Source organism: Cyanistes caeruleus, chromosome 8 (genome assembly GCF_971803275.1).
Source record: "Cyanistes caeruleus chromosome 8, bCyaCae1.hap1.1, whole genome shotgun sequence".
NCBI classification, from domain to species: Eukaryota; Metazoa; Chordata; class Aves; order Passeriformes; family Paridae; genus Cyanistes; species Cyanistes caeruleus.
In genome coordinates this window covers 28,743,035-28,761,682 of record NC_141708.1, presented here as the reverse complement: position 1 = coordinate 28,761,682, position 18,648 = coordinate 28,743,035, and the positions used below count along the sequence as shown (strand labels likewise).

General features: G+C 39.3%; 2 protein-coding genes and 1 long non-coding RNA gene across 12 annotated transcripts in view; 1 reads left to right on the top strand and 2 right to left on the bottom strand.

Annotated features, from left to right (window-relative positions):
* Positions 1-1,808, bottom strand: part of PHYHIPL (phytanoyl-CoA 2-hydroxylase interacting protein like) — a 126,901-nt gene extending 125,093 nt beyond the window's left edge. The window contains exon 1 of one of the 2 annotated variants that reach the window (XM_086899723.1): positions 1,178-1,808. The gene's annotated coding sequence lies outside the window, so the exon portion shown is untranslated. The remainder of the gene's footprint in view (positions 1-1,177) is intronic. The other variant, XM_086899722.1, reaches the window with a different exon arrangement.
* Positions 1,809-2,254: 446 nt separating this feature from the next.
* LOC111931563 (uncharacterized) lies at positions 2,255-4,862 on the top strand. Its single transcript, XR_002865644.2, has 2 exons — positions 2,255-2,375; positions 2,960-4,862. It is a non-coding gene; the product is annotated as an uncharacterized LOC111931563 (long non-coding RNA).
* A 3,387-nt stretch (positions 4,863-8,249) lies between these two features.
* The window catches only part of BICC1 (BicC family RNA binding protein 1), a 93,071-nt gene continuing 82,672 nt past the window's right edge, over positions 8,250-18,648 (bottom strand). For all 9 annotated transcript variants that reach the window (XM_086899697.1, XM_086899691.1, XM_086899696.1 and 6 more), the window contains 6 exons: positions 18,522-18,561; positions 17,712-17,866; positions 15,846-15,999; positions 12,697-12,857; positions 12,141-12,240; positions 8,250-11,070 (listed from right to left, as the gene is read on the bottom strand). In XM_086899697.1, the coding sequence (XP_086755823.1) occupies positions 10,940-11,070; positions 12,141-12,240; positions 12,697-12,857; positions 15,846-15,999; positions 17,712-17,866; positions 18,522-18,561 (741 nt within the window). In that variant the 3' untranslated portion in view covers positions 8,250-10,939. The remainder of the gene's footprint in view (positions 11,071-12,140; positions 12,241-12,696; positions 12,858-15,845; positions 16,000-17,711; positions 17,867-18,521; positions 18,562-18,648) is intronic.

Sequence of the window (18,648 nt, the reverse complement as noted above, 5' to 3'; positions counted from 1 at the left end):
TCGCAGCAGCGAGCAAAAGCAGCATCCTCCCGCCGTGCCAAGCCCTCCATCTGCTGCCACAGCAGGGGAGCTGGGAAAGCTCAGCTTACATCTCGCACTGCATGTTGCTGGAAATTTCTGCCATCTGCTATTGCCTTTCCTCCCATGCCTCACAAAAATATCGGTGACTAAACAGAAAGCAATTCCTTTATCAGACGTTTTAAAGCGGTGTGAATTTGAATAATGACTTTTTTTTTATTGCTTTTTTTTTGTATTCACATGAACGTAACAAATGAACACAGATTAAGGGATAAAGATGCAAAGTCAGATTTATACAGCTAGAAAATAACTATTTTCATCAGCCTATTTCTTACAAAAACATCTTTTTTAAACTATGATTTGGATGACGTTTGACCTGTGTGAACAATATATGATTCTCTCCCAAAGCCAAGCCCTAAATACATCACAAGTTATTGCATTGGAATGTAATTTCAAACCACAAAATATCCTACACAAACACACCCTGCCTCTGCCCAGGCAGCACCCAGAGCTAGAGGCTGAGCACGCAGCAGTGCAGGGCACCCTCCACAGGGTGTTCTTGGGTTTCATGAATTTGCACTCACACTGACAAGACAAACCTTGGATGAGGCCAGATATGCAACTCAAAATACACCTGGCTACAAAGAAGCATTTTAAAGTAAGGAAAATCAAGCATTAGGTGACTTAAATATCCTCTACAGTCCCTTTGTGGTCACCCACTAAAGGCTTTCAGGATGACCCAGCACAGAGACAATATATTGCTGAGGAACAGCAGACCCAAATCCCTGCTATGAAACACCTCATCATGGATACAATGGATCAGGGGGACCATGCTGCCTGATGACATACATGTTTATAATCAGCCTGTTTCTTCTACACAATTTTAAGAAAGGACTTCGCTTTGTGGGTGTTTTGAGTGCACTGCTGCTCCTGCTTCGCTCTGCTTGCCAGGGCCAGCATTCTCCTTTTCCGGATGACTCGGGCAGTAGCTTCCCACACTGTCCACAACCCCAAACCATGGTGCTCAGGAACCCTATCCCACCCAGGGAAGGAAGGGGATGGGGGCAACTCATCACCAAATCGGCCCCCATCTGCGTAGCTCCCCAGGAGCCCCTCCAGGTGTCCCTTGACTCCCAAATGGCAGCTGGGACATCCTCACCTGTGTGCTCTCAGCTCCCCGGCCTGCAGGCATGAGGGGAGCCCCAAGGTGTCGTGTCTCTTTGGCTGAAGGTGACACCCTGATCACTGGCAGTGTCTTCTGTATCCAAGCTGTCCAGGGCCGCTTCCAAACACAGCCTGGACAGGCCAAGGTGGGATGTGGGGCAGCAGCAGGTCCCTGGGGCAGCAGCAGGGCCGAGGGTCTGTGTGAGGGGAGCGCAGGGCTGCCTCAGGTGGCTGACAACTGGTTCTGGCTGGTTCCAGCCAGTTCTGGCCGGTTCCTGCTGCCCCTCTGAGCCCCTCAGGTGGCGCCTCACGGGCTGAGGCGGGAAAATGCTGCTGGGCACCAGGAGTGGGGGCAAGGTGAGGCTGAAGGGGCAGAAACAGGCGGCAACAGGGTTCATTTGCCTTTGCTTCTCATCACCCGAATGTCTTGTAATTATCAAGAAATGAAGTCAATTTTCCCCATGTGGAATCTGTTTCTCCTGTGACTGTACACAGTAAGAGATGTCCCCATTATCACCCCCCACCAGCTGCTGCCCAGTGTGGCCTGGCCCTGCTGAGGTGGGCACCTGACATTTGGCCAGAGCTGGCCCACCACAGCTTAGCCACATCATACCAACCACAGCAACAAACCCTGTACCCAGCAGTGTCCTGTGAGACACACAAATCCCAACAATAAACCCTGTACCCAGCAGTGTCCTGTGAGACACCCAAATCCCAGACAACAAACCTTGTCCTGTGAGACACTCAGCTTGGGGCTGGGAGAGTGATGGATTACCTGGAAGCCCTTCAAAGGGGGATAGTGAGAGGAAAGATAAACCAGGAAACCAGTCCATGGAAAAGGTAGAGAATAGGTTTCCAAAAACTTCCAGTAAGAGGAGTGAAACCCCATCTAGCCAACTCTCAGGGATAGAAATCAAAGCATGACTTGACTGCAACCTACGTATCTCCTTGGGGAAACCTGAGGTATGATGATGTCATGTAATTTATATGACAAATATTCAGAAGTGGATTGAAAGATTCTGACTTTATCTGCATTTAAAGTAAGGTTAGATTATTTTTTTTTGCTTAAAAGAGAAGCTGTCCATTCAAAACACCACTGAAGACTGTCATTGAAAATTGAAGACTGTCATTGAAAATGAAGAGTGGGGATTTTTGTTGTCATCACTAATTGAAAACTTTCAAACACTTTCTCAGTAAGTGAATGAATCCACACATATAATATAAGCTTAATACTTAATGAAGAGATATTATGAACATTACTGAAACATAACCTCCCTCTTCAAAGCAGTGATTTGGTGATGTTTCTTAAAAGATGCATCACACGGCCGGTTTCCTTCCCTAATCATTTAGCATTACCACTCCAACTAAATAAGCAATGGCAAAGCAAAGGTTTGCAATATTTTCTCTTCCTTAAAGACCTGTTGCAGCAACTCTTCCCAAAGTCAAATATGGTAACTGTCATCCACAGTTTTCCTAATAGTGATTCATGTTAACCTTTGACCATCCAACTCCTCACTTTGTTTATAATATAGCAATATTACACCTCCAAATAATAAGAAATTATGCTGGTTCAATTCTTCATTAGGATAATTACATAATGAGAGTTGTGAATGCTGCTGAAGGAAAATAAACCATTAAGAAAGCATATGCCAGTACTGGGTTCAGTTATGGGTCCCCATGGATTAAAACTCAGTTTTATGGAGACTTGGGTAGCTACCAGGTGATAAACCATAACATTTGTTTTGACAAATTTGGGACAGTCTTCTTTATTTACCAGGAACTGGAAGAACTCTACTTGCACCAAAGTAGCATAGCAAGAGACAGCTTTTAAGGGAAAAGGAAGACCTGAGAATTTATACTGTTTTGGTGTGCTGCCCTTCCATGCCTGAGCACGAAACAGATGAAATAATCGGTTCCCTTGGGTATACAAATTAAAAGCCCGTTCACCATGGAGTGCACAGCCTCTCATTTCTGAGCAGGTGAACATGTAGCAACTAGACATTTCATACAGCATGCTATGAAGTCTAGAAGCCAGGAGAACTTGTTTTCAAAAAAGGCAGGCAAGGTCACAGCATGCACTGAGTAAGGAAGTATCACTCTACCATGTATTTATTTGCTGTGCTTAAACACAGAAGGATTTCACCAGATTCAAGCCAGAGGAAAAGTTGACCTGGTGAAGAGTTAAGAGGTCAAGCAAGAAAGTTTTCAACATCTTTTTGATGCACACCTCCCATGTTGAATAGCACATGACACACTGGAGTGTTTACCAGAAAGTCATTTGCCTTCAGGAACCATAAAAAAACTTGATTTGTTTTCTGCCAAATTTTGTGAGCTTGGAAAATCTCAATTAGATAAAAAATGCTTTGAAATGAAACACTGACTTATCTGCTTTCAGGAAGGGAGGTGGAAGGGACAGAGTCTCTGTGATTCTGTGTCAAAACATTCTGGGGTTTTATGTATAAACACAAATTCTTAAATGTCTATAAAATTTCACTTAAACCCAAAATAGACCAAAGATATGAAATACAAAATATTCCATTTCTAGTATAGCTTTGAACAGACAATGCATCTTTATGTAGTATTTGATTTAGTGCCCATTTTATCACAGATGGTATAATCACAAAAAACTGAACACTTGAAAGGAATCTGACAAATAGAACCAGATGTAAAACATCTTGAAGCTGACAAATTCATGACAAAGATTAAGGAGGACTTGAAAATACAGGGTTTCAAAGCTTCCACTAGACCAACGTACCTGTTCAGTCCAGAAGTGCTTTCCTACTTCCTGATGGGTTTACACAGCAAGAAGATGCAGTAGGAATTAGATCAGATGCAATTCTGTTTGGGGCAGATTCATTACCTCGTCTCTGCAGCAGAGCCAGAGCACAGAATAACCACACATAAAATACAACAAAAATTAAGAACATGGATGCCTTGACCTCAAGAGAACTATTACAGGCAGGTGGGAAGCAAGGAAGAAATGTGCTGTTGTACTCTAATAATTAAACTGGATGGATCCTAAAGAATCCTTCTGTCTATGAATAATTTTTGTTACTGGTTAAGGCAAGGGCCCTGTGGCATCACTTTTACAAAATCATTTTCAAACCATAATAAGAACACTATGCAAAAGGATACTCCGTTCTATGAATGTTTTTAAAAAAGAACCAGCCAAGCAAACTAACATTTCTTTTACTTAATCTTCACAAACAACTGCCCTCATCTGAAGAAATGCCCTCATCTACTTGTAACCACAATGTACTGTTTATGCTGCACTTAAAATTTTATTTCCTCACACTGGCCAAAGATGACCATTAGCACCTGTATCCTCACTGCCACAGTTTTAAAGTCCAACACAAAAAGCAAACACTAGTCTGCCTGAAAAGTTAAAATGCTTCCAAAAGTTCCCAAAAGTACTTGTTCAAAACTCGAGTGCTGATCAGAAGAAAGTAGAAACTTGAGCCAAGCATGGGAGAGCCGAGATCTAGGAGAGGCGAGCAGACACCACCAGCAGCCAGGAAAGGCAGCAGTGCCAGAAGTGTTATTTCCACTCTTGACTCATGACTCTTAAATCCCTTCAAAAAAATCTTTCAAAGCTCTCATCCACTCTAGTGGTTCTGGATACTGTCCACATTAATCACTCCTAGGAAAAGAAGAAAACATTATGCTTGTGCAAGCAAAAACCTCATCAAGCTCCATGTAAAATTTAAAAGTTTGCCCTTTCTAGCATTTGGAGTCCGAAAGTATAATGGAAAGAAAGCACTGAGTCAACAGTGGAGCATCTGCAACCACTTTCAGTGAAGATGGAAGATAACTGGTGCTGGAGGCATGCTCAGGACGAGCCCTCCTACATGCCAGATGCCTTCAGAATTCCAGCTTGCTGGCTATTGTCACCATTTGGTACAAAGGGAAACACTGCTGGAACAAAGTTAGTTTTAATATAGCTCCACCAAAACATCTCTTGCCCCACAGGGATTAGTTACCTAGTTGTCTCCCATCTGGTTTCCAATCAAGATTCAAATCTGTCAGCAATTTAACTTCACGATGTCAGCTTTGTACTGATTTCTAGATGCTGGGCTACATGAAGAGATCGTGTAGTATTGGAAGAATCAGCATTCTGAATCTGAACTGTCAGCGCTAAGCACCCAGTGCTTATTCAGGCTACTTCAAAGAAAGGGTTTTTGGTGCCATGCCGTAGCAGCTTCTGTCTGAGAAGCATGAAAACAGAAATATACTTTTGAGGAACCAAAAACATTGTTCAGCAGGTGGAAAAACTCCTGCTAAAGGAAAGGGTTGTGAATATTTTGTTTTATCTGAACCTTGGATCACTTTAAAACAAAAGGAAATTATCCTTGGGTTCCATTTTGTTTTCTCTTAGTATATTCATGTGTAGTATACAGCAGAATTTACTGTCTACAGAAGGTTTCTTATGTTCTCAACCTCAAAAATACTCATATCCTCTTCACTTCTATCTTGTATGTATGCTGCATGAGATTACAGTTCCCATGGATGGCTTTAGTTTTGGGACCATAAATTATTGCCATGTGCATTTCAGGCCTCTTCAACTCTTTTGTCCTTCATGGGTGACAAACCATGATTTCTATCACAGCAAAGAAGTGTAGCAACATCCATATCAGTTTATGGTTCTAGAATTATTAAATTAGTAGCAACATTATTTCCTAAAACATTAATCATCCATTGTTAGAAGTGACAAATTTTTACTTCATTATATAATTATTTTAGGGTTTTTTATTTTCACATATTATGTTTTGCTTTTTCCATCTGTTAGTTTCCATGAAGTTGAGACACAGTTTTGGCACAAACTGGGTAATTTCCATCACAATATATTCATCTTTCTTCATATTTTCATCAACATCTGGAATCATTCTGCGTTTCTCAGAGAAAATATTCCCCAAATCTTACTCCTTAAGTGAGTGGGGAAATTTGACTCTAGATGATGCTCTAATGCAATAACTTTCTACATTGTTTGAGTCTGTTTCTTTAAAAGCACACTTTGTTCAAAGTAAGAGGAAAAATTTATCTTTATCAACATTTAACTGCTCCTAATAGCTGTGTCAATATTCAAAATTGTAAAGTATGACTGTTCTACTACTTTTATTTTTTAGGTCTGCTTTACTAACTCATGAAAGCATGTAAAATATTAAAATTATAAACACTATAAAAAAGTGCATCTGCAGCACAGGAAACAAAGACAAAACTCAAATTTTCCTTAATACAAATATATAATCTACAAAAACCCTTTAAGTAATTTCTGGATTCTTGTTACTTCCGCTTCAGATGCTATCTACACCCAAATAAAAAATAAAGGAATTTTATACCAAAGCACATGTTTATTGTGTGCTCTTCAGATTACAAGATAGCCCTTACTCACAACTACACCTAATTCAAAATAAGAGCTCTTTCATCTTTAACCATGCTAAAATACCTCCCCCTACCCGCTCAAACATTCTTACAGCTCACCGCTTTCAAAGCAGCTCTCAACAACATAACAGACACCAACCATGCATATGGCAGATTTTTCTACAAGCTCCCCAGTTTTTGCATCTTCTGACACCCTCAAAAATTTTGTAGCAACTCCAAATAAAACCAAAGCTTCCTTCTGCTCAAGTATCTGTGATACAAAGGAAGCTATTTCTTCAAGGATAAAAAGTATTTCCAACAGTGTCCAGACTTGCCTGGAATCAAATACTCCTTGGCTTTCTTACAGTAGGAGCACAAGTTTCTGAATACTCCTGCCCATCACACCTGTACTGACCAGCTTACAACAGTACTCATAAAACTTGTGTAAAGTCCTCCAGCAACTGTTAGATTGGAATAGGATTCAAATGTAAAGACAGATCCCTCACTTTTAATCTTTCCAGAGCTTGGAGACTCCACCTATTTTTTCTTGTGTATTGGCAACTTTTCTTACAATGCAACTTTTTATTCAGACTGAAAATCACTAGTTTCCTTCCACTGACTGGTAGCAGAGAGAGATATGCCCAGTTTGTTCAGGGAGCAATCCTGTTGATGATGTACCATGCCAGCTGCTGGGAACGTTGCTTGCACTATAAGGAGAGCAGTCAACAAGCTCTAATGCTCCATCACCTCCTTTTCTGTCCCACACCAGTTTTACACTCTGCTGACTAAAGCTGTTGGAAGCAATATGCCCAAATAAATGGTCCACAAAGGAAACTACCTTGCTTCAGACCCTCCTAGTTCACTATAGGTCAGACATCAGAAACACTGTGCAATTTGCAAGCCCACCTGCCTGTAAATTTCCACTTAATTTATATCAATGCCTAGTAAATTGGTGCTTAGAACCACACCCTTCAGTTGTCCTCAGCAGAACAGTTTGTTGATCTCTTTCCTTCACAAACTTGTTTCCACATCTGCACTTCTCAGGAGGTATTCAGAAAAACAACTCTGAGTTTTGCACGGTCAGTGAGCCAGGAATAGCCATTGGAGAGCTGTGTCTATAAAACAGAGACCATGCTGTATCTCGGGATAATGAGATGCCCGAGAGCACCGAGTGAGGTAGAGCAATACTGAACCTGTAGCAGCAGCTGTGGAGCAAACAGACAGGACTGACTGTGTCTGTTGTGTGCACATCACCTCAGTGTGGCAGCTGTGCCTCTTGCCAGGCTGACTGGTCATGTCCCAGCAGCTTTAAGAAAGAATTTCCTTCCCTCGTACTTCTACAGTGGAAGTGACAGTACAATGACCATCATAAAAAACCACACAACTCTCTGCTAACCTGACCAAAACAGTCATTAAAATGGGAAGACCAAAGAATAGAACTTGTGAGCCAAACCACTAAAACCTGCCAAGAACTGAATCTGTGATATTTTACTGCTTCTTAGATTAAGGAGAGGCACCCCAGAAAAGCATTCTCACTTAAAAGTCAAAGACACTGTATGTGAAACAAAAAGAATAGTAAAACACATGAAGCATTAACATGTGAAAGAAACATGTTGTCATTATGTCAAATACTGCTTTTTATATTTTATTAACAAGCAAGCATCCCTGGAACTGAGTCGATATAAAAATACTTCATGAACCAATCAGAATACAAGGGAGTTATATAAATTTATTTTATGCAACACTGATTAGTTTTGAAAATTTCCATTTTTTATGTTTTAATTTCAACTTTCATTTTTTAAAAAAAATCACTAAAAGGACACAACCCACAAAAATACAATCTGTATCTGCTCTATATTTACAGATAACTGGTCACTGTTAAGGCACAGATTTAAAACTAACATTTGATGTAGCAAGTCAAATATTTGTGCATAATGTAACACTAACAATATGATACACTGTACTGTTATATTCCCTTTGTGGAATCAAAGTAAGTGAGAATTTTCTTTATTTCCAGTGTGTTTTTTTGTGGGTTTTTTGGGTTGTTTTTTTTTATGTGAAGCCCTACTGAAAAATAATGTTGTTCATGGGAAATTCTTCATTTTGGTGTAGATGAAATAAGCACTGCTCAGCAAAAGACCACATCCACTTAATACTGTAAGAAAATCAGTTTTTGAGTATAGTACCGTCTGGATGCATAGCATGTACCTACAAAAGACTAAAAATCTGAGTGCAAGGTTTTTGGATGCTTTTAAGTTTAGGCAAAATAAGCAAGAAGGGGCTGCAGAAAAATCCGTACACAGTGTTGTTGAATATTTAGTTCATTAAAAATATTTTATAAAATAATGAGTCTCAATACAATTTGATTTGCAAGCACTGGGCTTGCAAATGTGAACATTTAAACAACAGCTTATCTGTAAGCACATAAATAGTCCATGCGAATAGAACTATCTGCATGCTTAGAAGTAAGCACAAGTGTAAATAGCTTTAGAATGAAAAGTTGTGGCTTCCAAGAGTGTTTCCATGAAGTTGCTCTTGCTGTGAACAACTGTGAGTACCAGATACAGTTTCAGCCAGTCACATCTGCAGAACCATTTTAAAATCAGATGATGCTGCTACTTGATCTACAGGAGAAGTCACCCAGTTATACACCATTAAGTAGATATGGCTGAAATGAGCACTGAGCAGCAATTTTTAGCTAGCCACAAGACTTTATATTATTGCTTGATCATCTATGCCCTGAAGTCTCTTTAAATTCCCTTTGTGTACGCAATTTTCTCCATACATCATTTTGCATTCTCACCTTAAAAGAAAGAATTACCCATGGAAAGTGTCAAAACTGTCTCACCCACTTTTGCATAAACCCCAACTACTGTAAAAGCTATTCTAATGCCTTCTGTTAAGAGCACTTGACAGTGGTTTATGTCCATTTCAAAAGGCTTGTATAGTGAACATAAATAATACATTACAGTAGAGGTAAGGTAATTCACAATATTTCTCATGGGAATGCTTTTCAATTAATGCTTGGAAACAATATATTGCATTGCAAAAAGAGGCACTTTATGGATTCCTTCATTCATTGAAACCCTTCATAAACTCATAACACAACATCTGTAAAGACAGAGGAATAACATTGCCAAATCTTTCGGACTTTCACAGTGTAATAATGCAAAATTTAGCTCTAGCCACTTATAATATGGACTCGTTCTGTTGAACATAACTTGTTTCAGAAACAGTTCAACTCCAGAGTTTCAAACACTTCTGCAGCTCACAATTACAAATCTAGATTGAACAAAACAGATGCTATTACACCTATTTTATGTAGGTCATTTCACTGCTGCATGCATAGTCATGTAAGTAATATGTGTCATTTATTAAATGGCAACAGTGCTGTCTTGTCAAATTAGATTAGTTGTCTGTTTAATCAAACTGACAGCCTAGAGCTCTAGTTTGATGAATGCCTTTTGGTCTCTACCATAAATCTGCAGTAGATCAGTTTAATTCGTTACATATTGTAGGTGTATAGAATCTAAAAATAAAAGTCTGATATAAATAAGTGTCCTTTAGTGGCAGGGTACTAAAAATAGCCCTTTGCTTTGAGACAACCATTAAAAACAGTTTCAGCATAAAGGCAGCAGTTAAATATGTGGACTGCAAAGGGTTAATATTGCAAGGTCCATTTTGGTCTTTCATTGCATTTGTTACAGTGAGTATTATTGCAGGCAGCATTAGACTGCTTCATAAGAGTATAATAGGACAGGTCCACTACCAGGTGACTTGATTTTGGAACAATCTCTTCAGATAACTACCTGGGAGACAGAGAGGAAAAAGAAAAATCTACTTAAGAACCAGTTTCTAGTACCATTATAGTGAGATGTGACAATGTAGGAACACCTGAAAAATTTTGATTAGTGCCAATATAAAAATTGATATGGAAATGAAAGAGAAATAGATTTCCACAGGACAAGAAATCAGAACATGTAAAGTGCAGAAAGACCTCAATAATTATTTTAAGCAGTACCAGAAGAATCCATCTTGATAAAGCCAAATCTATGCTCTCTGGCATCCCAGCTCCTCATTCCTCCTTCATTCAACAAAGTACAAAATTCAGTGCATACATTATAGTTATAGGTAATAAAATACTAAACAAAGAACCCTATATTATTATTATTGCAAATTCTGTCCAATCTATATGAGTAAAACATAACCCACATTTGGTGTTTCAAAAGACAACTGACAAAATGTGTTCTCTCTGATTTTTTGGCACAGTATTGTGCATACAAAACGCTTTGGTCCTTGACACCTAAACTCCCAAAGTGCAGAGGGTGGTGTGCAGTGAAGGCTGTCCACAGGATTGCCATGTCCATCTTTCCAGCTGATTTCTGAGCCCAACCTCCTGCTACCAGCGCCCGCTGACACTGGCAATGTCCGAGTGATACTGGCGTGGCAGTCTCCCACTGGCTCCACCTTCCAGGAACGAGGCACGGATGTTTGACGGGTCAAAGAGCTTTCTTCGGTTTTTGTTCAGTTCTGGAGAGGTCAAGCACACCCACAGACATCTCCCATCAGAAATTAATTTTAATGTTTTGATCTAAACCAAATGCAAATCTTCTGTTTAAACAAACAATGTATTTTAGACAGATACAGTATGCACTGAAAATATCTGAGGTACTCCTTCAATTAACAAACAGTCCAACAGGATAATAAGAGCATCAGGTTAAGACTCAGAAGCTCCTTGGGATGAAGGTATCTACTTGGGACAATTCTTATTTGGCACTGATACACTGTAAAATATCTAATTTTTTGCAATATTGATTTAGATCAAATTGACATAGCTGAAACTTTTAAAAGTTTCTGTTATAATACTCAAAGACTGCAATCTTACTGGAGGCACAACCATGCAGTGTAGACTGAGATTGACAGAAAAGCTCTTTACCAACTTGATCATTTCTCAATGCACAATTCTTTATTTTAAGCATAAAACTGAAGCAGTATTTTAATAAGGACTTTCAGAAACAACAGATGCTCACTTCTCATTTAAATGCGCACCTTAATCTCATATTAGTAATAAATCACATAAAATATTTTTCTTTTCTCTACTTTCCTGTTCTTGTAAACAAACTGTGCTAGATACAAATAAAAAAAAAACCAAATCACAAAGCCCCCCAAAAGTAGGCACTTTTTCCAGTAGGATGACTGCTCTGCTAATCAATAAAATGGAGAACAAAGAACCAAAAGGTTGAAATACCAGTTGTAATTGGTATGTAGTGCTGTTCAGACTTTGCAGTGCTCTGTAATCCCAGAGATTCCTGAACCCACAATTTTGGGGCATAAAACTTCACAATCTGGTGTGAGATGAACTTTCTACCAGGCTCCAGCTTTACAGGACTATTGCAAGTGAGCTGCTAATTAGGTAATAGGAAAGCTCTATAAAGCCTGGGTTTAAGTACCTCTGGTGAAGGGCAAGCTAATATTACCTCTGTACACTACTTTTCAGTCTTTCCAAGGTTCTTTTCCTTTGTTGACTATAAACATAAAATTTGAGTGAGAAGAATACAAGCAATGCTTAAAATCAATAAATGGTATTCCATGTTTTTTACCTGAGATTGCAAGCAGCATTTTTCTTCTGGCACCAAAAGTGGTAATTCCCAACTCTTTCAAATCTTGATCCGTAAGAGTGAGGAATGTCTGCAGATCAATCTAGAGTAAAAACAAATTGGAAAACTATGCAAAACAAGTCTTTCCACAAAAGTATTAAGTAATAAATGTGGTTCAGAACAGCTTCATTTTTTTTCCTTGCTCCATTTTACATGCAAACTACTCTTTGCATGTAAACAGCAATCATGGCTTTACAATATCTTCTTCACACAGTTGCTCAATTTGCTACAGTTCTGACAGAAAAGTAGAAATTAAAAAGTTGTCAGTTCTTGAAAAGCAGAGAAAATCAATGAGTCTTATTTATTTATAAATATACAATGAGTCTTGAGATTTTGAGTATTTATCCCAATTTTAAGATATATGATCCAGCTTTGAAAGAACAGCTCATGAAAATCCTGTCACAAAGTGAGTTCTAAGTGGCCTGTAGTGAAGAGACAGCACAATTAGTGCTGGAAAACATCCTACCAACACAAAGGTGCTTCTTGAAGGAACACCAACCTCTTGCTGCTGGAATACATCTGTATATTTGCCCAAACCTAGCTTGCTGAAGAGCTCAGGCAGGTCAGATCCCTTAAACAAGCTGTTGAGGTTACAGCCATTGCTTCCTGTCAGCGAGGAAATGCAGTCCATGTAGTTACTGCTACTGAGATAGTGTTCAGCTGGAAGAGAACAAGTGAACTTTTCAGACATATCACAGAAGGGCATGGTTTTCCACCAACACTGTTTTCAGCTATATCATTCAATTTACAAAGTATGTAAATATTTTTCAGAAAAAAAGCACCTCCCAGTGGTCCTGAGAGAATAAACAGCATAAAACAATTTTTTTGTGAATTCACAGGATGACTAGGTTGGAAGAGGCCTCCAAGATCACTGAGTCCAGCCCACGCCCTAATACTAAAAACTAGACAATGGCACCAACATCCAGTCTTTTTTTAAACACATCCAGGGATGGTGACTCTACCACCTCCCCAGGCAGACAATTCCAATAGTTTATCACCCTTTTTGTAAAAAACTTTCCTAACATCCAACCTATATTTCCCTTGGCACAGCTTAAGACTGTGTCCTCTCGTTCTGTCAGTTGCTGCCTGGAGAAAGAGACCGACCCCCACCTGACTACAGCCACCTTTCAGGAAGCTGTAGAGAGTGGTAAGGTCATCTCTGGGTCTCCTTTTCTCCAGGCTAAACAACCCCAGCTCCCTCAGCCATTCCTCATAGGCTTTGTGTTCCAAGCACCTCACCAGCCTTGTTGCCCTCCTCTGGACACACTCAAGCGTCTCAAAGTCTTTCCTAAACTGAGGGGCCCAGAACTGGACCCAGAACTCAAGGTACAGCCTCACCAGTGCCAGATACAGGGGAAGAATGACCTCCCTGCCCCTGCTGGTCACATTATTCCTGATCCAGACCAGGATGCCGTTGGCTTTTTGGCCACCAGGGCACACTGCTGGCTCATGTTCAGCCAGCTGTCACCAGTACCCCCAGTTCCTTTCTGCCTGGGCACTGTCCAGCCACACCGTCCCCAGCCTATAGCACTGCAGGGGGTTACTGTGGCCAAAATGCAGGACTTGGCACTTGGACTTGTTAAACTTTATCCTATGGACACTGTCCATCCATCCAACAGGTCCAGGTCTCTCTGCACAGCCCTCCTACCTCCCAATGGATTAACACACACTCCCAGCTTAGTGTCACCTGCAAATTCACTAATGAAAGACTCAATACCCTCATCCATATCACCAATAAAAATATTCAACAGGACTGGCCCCAGCACAGACCCCTGAGGGACACCACTGGTGACTGGCCACCAGCTGGATGCAGCACCATTCACCAGCACTTTCTGGGCTTGGCCTCCAGCCAGTTCTTAACCCAGCAAAGAGTGTTCCTGTCCAAACCATGAGCTGCCAGCTTTTCCAGGAGCGTGCTGTGGGAGACAGTGTCAAAGGCCTTGCTGAAGTCCAGGTACACAACATCCACAGCCTTTCCTGCATCCACCAGGTGGGTCACTTGGTCATGAAAGGAGATCAGGTTGGTCAAACACAACCTACCCCTCCTAAATCCATGCTAGCTGGGTCTGATACCCTGGCCATCCTGTAAGTGCTGCATGATGACACTCAGTAGAAACTGTTCCATTACCTTACCAGGTACTGAGGTCAGACAAACTGGTCTATGTTTACTAGGATCCTCCTTAATTAACTTAATTTAGTTCCAGCGTTTGTTTTCTATAGACCTATTTTGTCCAGCCAACTCATCACTGTTTCTTTTATCCTTTATCCACACATTTTATTCTCTGGGAAAGCTACAGCTGCCATAGAGCATTTTCTTTCACTGCCAATGTATTTGTGTTTCCAATTTTCTTCTAATGCACATGTAAATATATTTTTAATCCTTAATTCTTTTAATTAACTTAGAACTTCCATTTTTGTTAGGTTGTTTTGGGCAGTAAGGTTGAAAACATCAATAGATTGATCTCAAATAAACTTGTCATCTCTTTAGATCTCCAAGTATTTAGAATATGATGTGCAACCATTCACAGCTAAACTAATGTGCTCTTTAAGCCCATGAATATTTTTTTTCTAATTGGCACTATCCTTTCTTACTATGTCCAAATTTTATTATCTGTGTACTTTGAATTTTGGATTTAGGTTTACTCTTTTAAAAGAAAAAGCAACAACAAAAAGTATAAACAGTGAGCGTCCTTATTTCCCCATAAAGTAGATAGATAGTATGGATTTAGTATTTTCTACCTCCACTTTTCACTCTTTCAAAAAGGTATCTATTAACTTATTTTAAAAATAAAGTTTCAAAGAGTTTAACTAAAGTAAATTTCAACTTTTGATCTTCAAACAATGTTTAAAAAGTATGAAACATATAGCGTGTATCCACAGAAACCAGTATTTAAAATCGTGCTAGGCCATGCCAAACACATGGACAAATTTCTTTTCATAGAATTGCCTGGGTTGGAGGGGACCTGAAAGATGATCTCATTCCAAACCCCTGCCATGTGCTGGGACACCTTCCACTATCCCAGGCTGATCCAAGCCCTGTCCAGCCTGGCCCTGGACACCTCCAGGGATCCAGGGACAGCCACAGCTTCTCTGGGCAACCTATGCCAGGGCCTCAGCACCCTCACAGGGAAAATTTTTTTCATAATATCTGACCTGAACCTACTGTCTTTGTAGCCACTCCCCACTTGTCCTGTCACTACACGTTCTTGTAAATTTTATCCCCATAAGGAGAATCATGCTTTAAAATCCAGTTTCAGCACAGACTCTGATTTCACCAGTAAGTAAATAACCCAATGAAGCCCAGGCTGCTATTGCATTGTCAACAGCGCAGAATAAGAGTAGTCTAGAAATAAGCCTTTTTACAGGTCTGGTTTCAGTACACCTTGAAAAATCCACTCCATAACAACAAAGAGTTTTCAACAAGGATGTTTGGCATTTAACAAATATTCTTAAGAGGTTTCCTTTTAGACCATTATTTGTATTAACATGTTGCACAAGCTTACATTTCTCAGTTTGTAAAAGAAATAATTACTTTACAAGGTGACAGCAATTTAAAGCCCTAGTGAAGTCAGGATACATTCATATCAGAATAAATATTGAAATCAATATGATTATTTTCTTTTAATCAGATACTAAGAGTTTATTAACCTGATTTGTTTTGTTTCCGTTTGGGGCTGCCAATTGAGGAGACAAAATCATGGGCAGTGGGTCCAAGCCCATTTCGGTCTCTCCAGTTATCAGATTCACTGCCATTTCCCAGGTGCTCCCGGCTGCTGGACCGGGAAAGAGATATGGATGAGCCCTGCAAATCACAGAAAGATAATTTGGGCTGAAAACAGAGCTTTCATTGTGACTCAGATGTTTTCTTTGAAGCAGCTCACTTAAAAAGCAGCTCTTAATGCTCACAAACATTCTTTTGGCAGCTGATAAATAGTCAAACAATTGCAAGCCGGACACAAAAACAGCAGGTGTGCTTAAAACATATGCAGTTCACAGTTTTTAAGCAGGAGTTATTTAAAGATCATGATTCAAAACAAATTGCTCAGTATTTCCAAGTTTCCAAAACATTCCATGGTATCAAATTCCCACACAAATTCTAGACAAAGCAGTCTATTGACTACATCCCTTCACAGGGAACAGAACAGAACATTTATCTGAAGATAAGTGGATCAAGTACACTCTGCTTGACAACACAAGTCTTGCACACAATACTACAACAACAATTCTGCAATACCTTGTGAATTTGTAGTTGCTTTGTCTGGAGTCTTTTTAAATAGATTTTCATATACCTTTAAAATACTTATTATCAGTTTTCATCACTGTGGGTCAGAATGTAGCAATACAAGGCAGAAGTATTCCATGGGAAGGTACCCAAAATAAATCCACGGTATAGATATCACATACTTACAAGAACTAAAAATTGTGGAAATTAACAATTTAATTCTATAAACTTGTACCAAATTGCAGTTGAAAAGCATCACTTAAGAGGTAATCTTTTATGCTATTTAGTAAAACTGACACCCCTGAAGAAACACTGTTCTTGGTTAGAATCACAGACCTATTTAGAGATTTTAGACATCAAGGCCCAAATCAACCAACATAAAAAAGTATGCCAAAAAAATTGCAGATTTTGACTGCAAGTTTTTCTTTCCCCTAGTTACTAGTGCATTATATGTAGCCAAGCCTACTACATATAGCTGAATGGCTCAGAAAGTTGATATACCAAGTGGAGAACACCAAGGCACATTTTTATTCTGGCTGAGTATTTATTTTGCATTAACAGACAGGTGTATCCTAGAGCACTGTGAAGCCCCCTTCTTCAAGAAACATACCATTTACATTTTATATAGGCAGAACAGAAAATGGTGTCTCCATGGAAGCTGGGAAGGATTACAGGAAGGAAGTACACTAAAAAGAAACTTCAGCATGCCTTTGAGAAGAAAGGAACAAATTTCCTGCAAGATTCCCATGCTGGGACTCTGAAGAGAATTGCTGGACTCAGTCTGCCTTCTGCCTGGGAAAATTCTGAGCCCAGTGAATAGTGCAAGTAGAGACAGCTGTTACAGTTCTGTCCACAGAAGGAAAGAAGAGCTTCTTGTTCTGCTGTTCTCCTCCACCATGCACTTATACACATTATATAGATTATCTGTCATATATACACTTATTAGGTGTATTTAATAGGCTCTTATTAGGTTAAAAATTCCCTATTGCTTGTTTGCAATTACTGAGATGTTTGATCCTTAAGTTATTCAAAGCTGCTTTAAAAAAATATTTTAAGAAGCAGATACCTATGCTCCAAGACTTATCCATGAAACAGATATAGATCCATTTGTATGTTGGGCAGAACGTATACCATACACCTTAATATTAATTTAAGAAATATTTTTCACTATAAAAAATATTTAGAACAGTTATCTACAAGACTTCGTTTTTACAGAAGTTAGACATTTCTCAAGAGAAACAACTGTATCATTCACTAAAAGTAAACTTCCATTACAGTATACTTTCATATACCTCATATGTAGTTGTCATGGAAGGCTTGTACGATACATGATTTGCTCTTCTTAGTTCCTTGATAGTCTCTGCAGGCATTGATTTAGAGAACCCCAAACCACTCCATGTGTTTGTTGGAGTTCTCACTTCTGTTACAACTGGCTTCTTTAACATAGCTGGAAATACAGAGACAAATCAGCAAGTCTCAGCCCTTGTAAAGGTACTGAGAGGATAATATTGAAGTGATGTTCGCTAACAGCCTGAGCCCAGCAAACAGGGAACCCTAAACACCCCTGCTTGCTACACAGCTTGAAACCTACCCTTCCTGAAAGCAATCTACTCTGCTATAAGACAGTTAAATCCCACAGGGCTCTATGAGAGCCAAAAGAGTCTGTTTCAAAGAGAAGAACTTCAGTTTTTCTTTTGGCAAATGGGTAATTTGGTTTATTTTATAACAGGGTCAAAGATATGGGTTACCAATTCTACAACTTAATTTATCCCTAAAATAAGAGACAATTTAGCTGATATAATAAACACCTTTAAGTTTAATTTGCATCCAAATAAAGCAAAGTGCTACAACAATGAGCTCTCTGAAAACCATATTGATCATTTGCACATGGATGTACTTGCACATCCCAACTGCAAGCTGCTTCTACAGTATTTTTTACCATGTTGGTATTGAGAAATTTTTTGCAACATAAAGCTAATACATAAATGTTTCACTACTATTTTCAGATTTTCTTAAAAATCAGATTACAAAACTGAAACTTGAGGAAATCATTTCACCCACGTGCCAATAAACTTTTCAGAAGTCACTGCTCATCAACATACCTTTGGTCGCTAGTAGTTTCTTCTGTTCGTAGTCAAATGCCTAAAAATTAAACATGCAGAGAATAATTTAATTGCCATTCTAACTAAATGTCACTCCAGTACTCATCTCTGTGAAAACAAAGGTTTT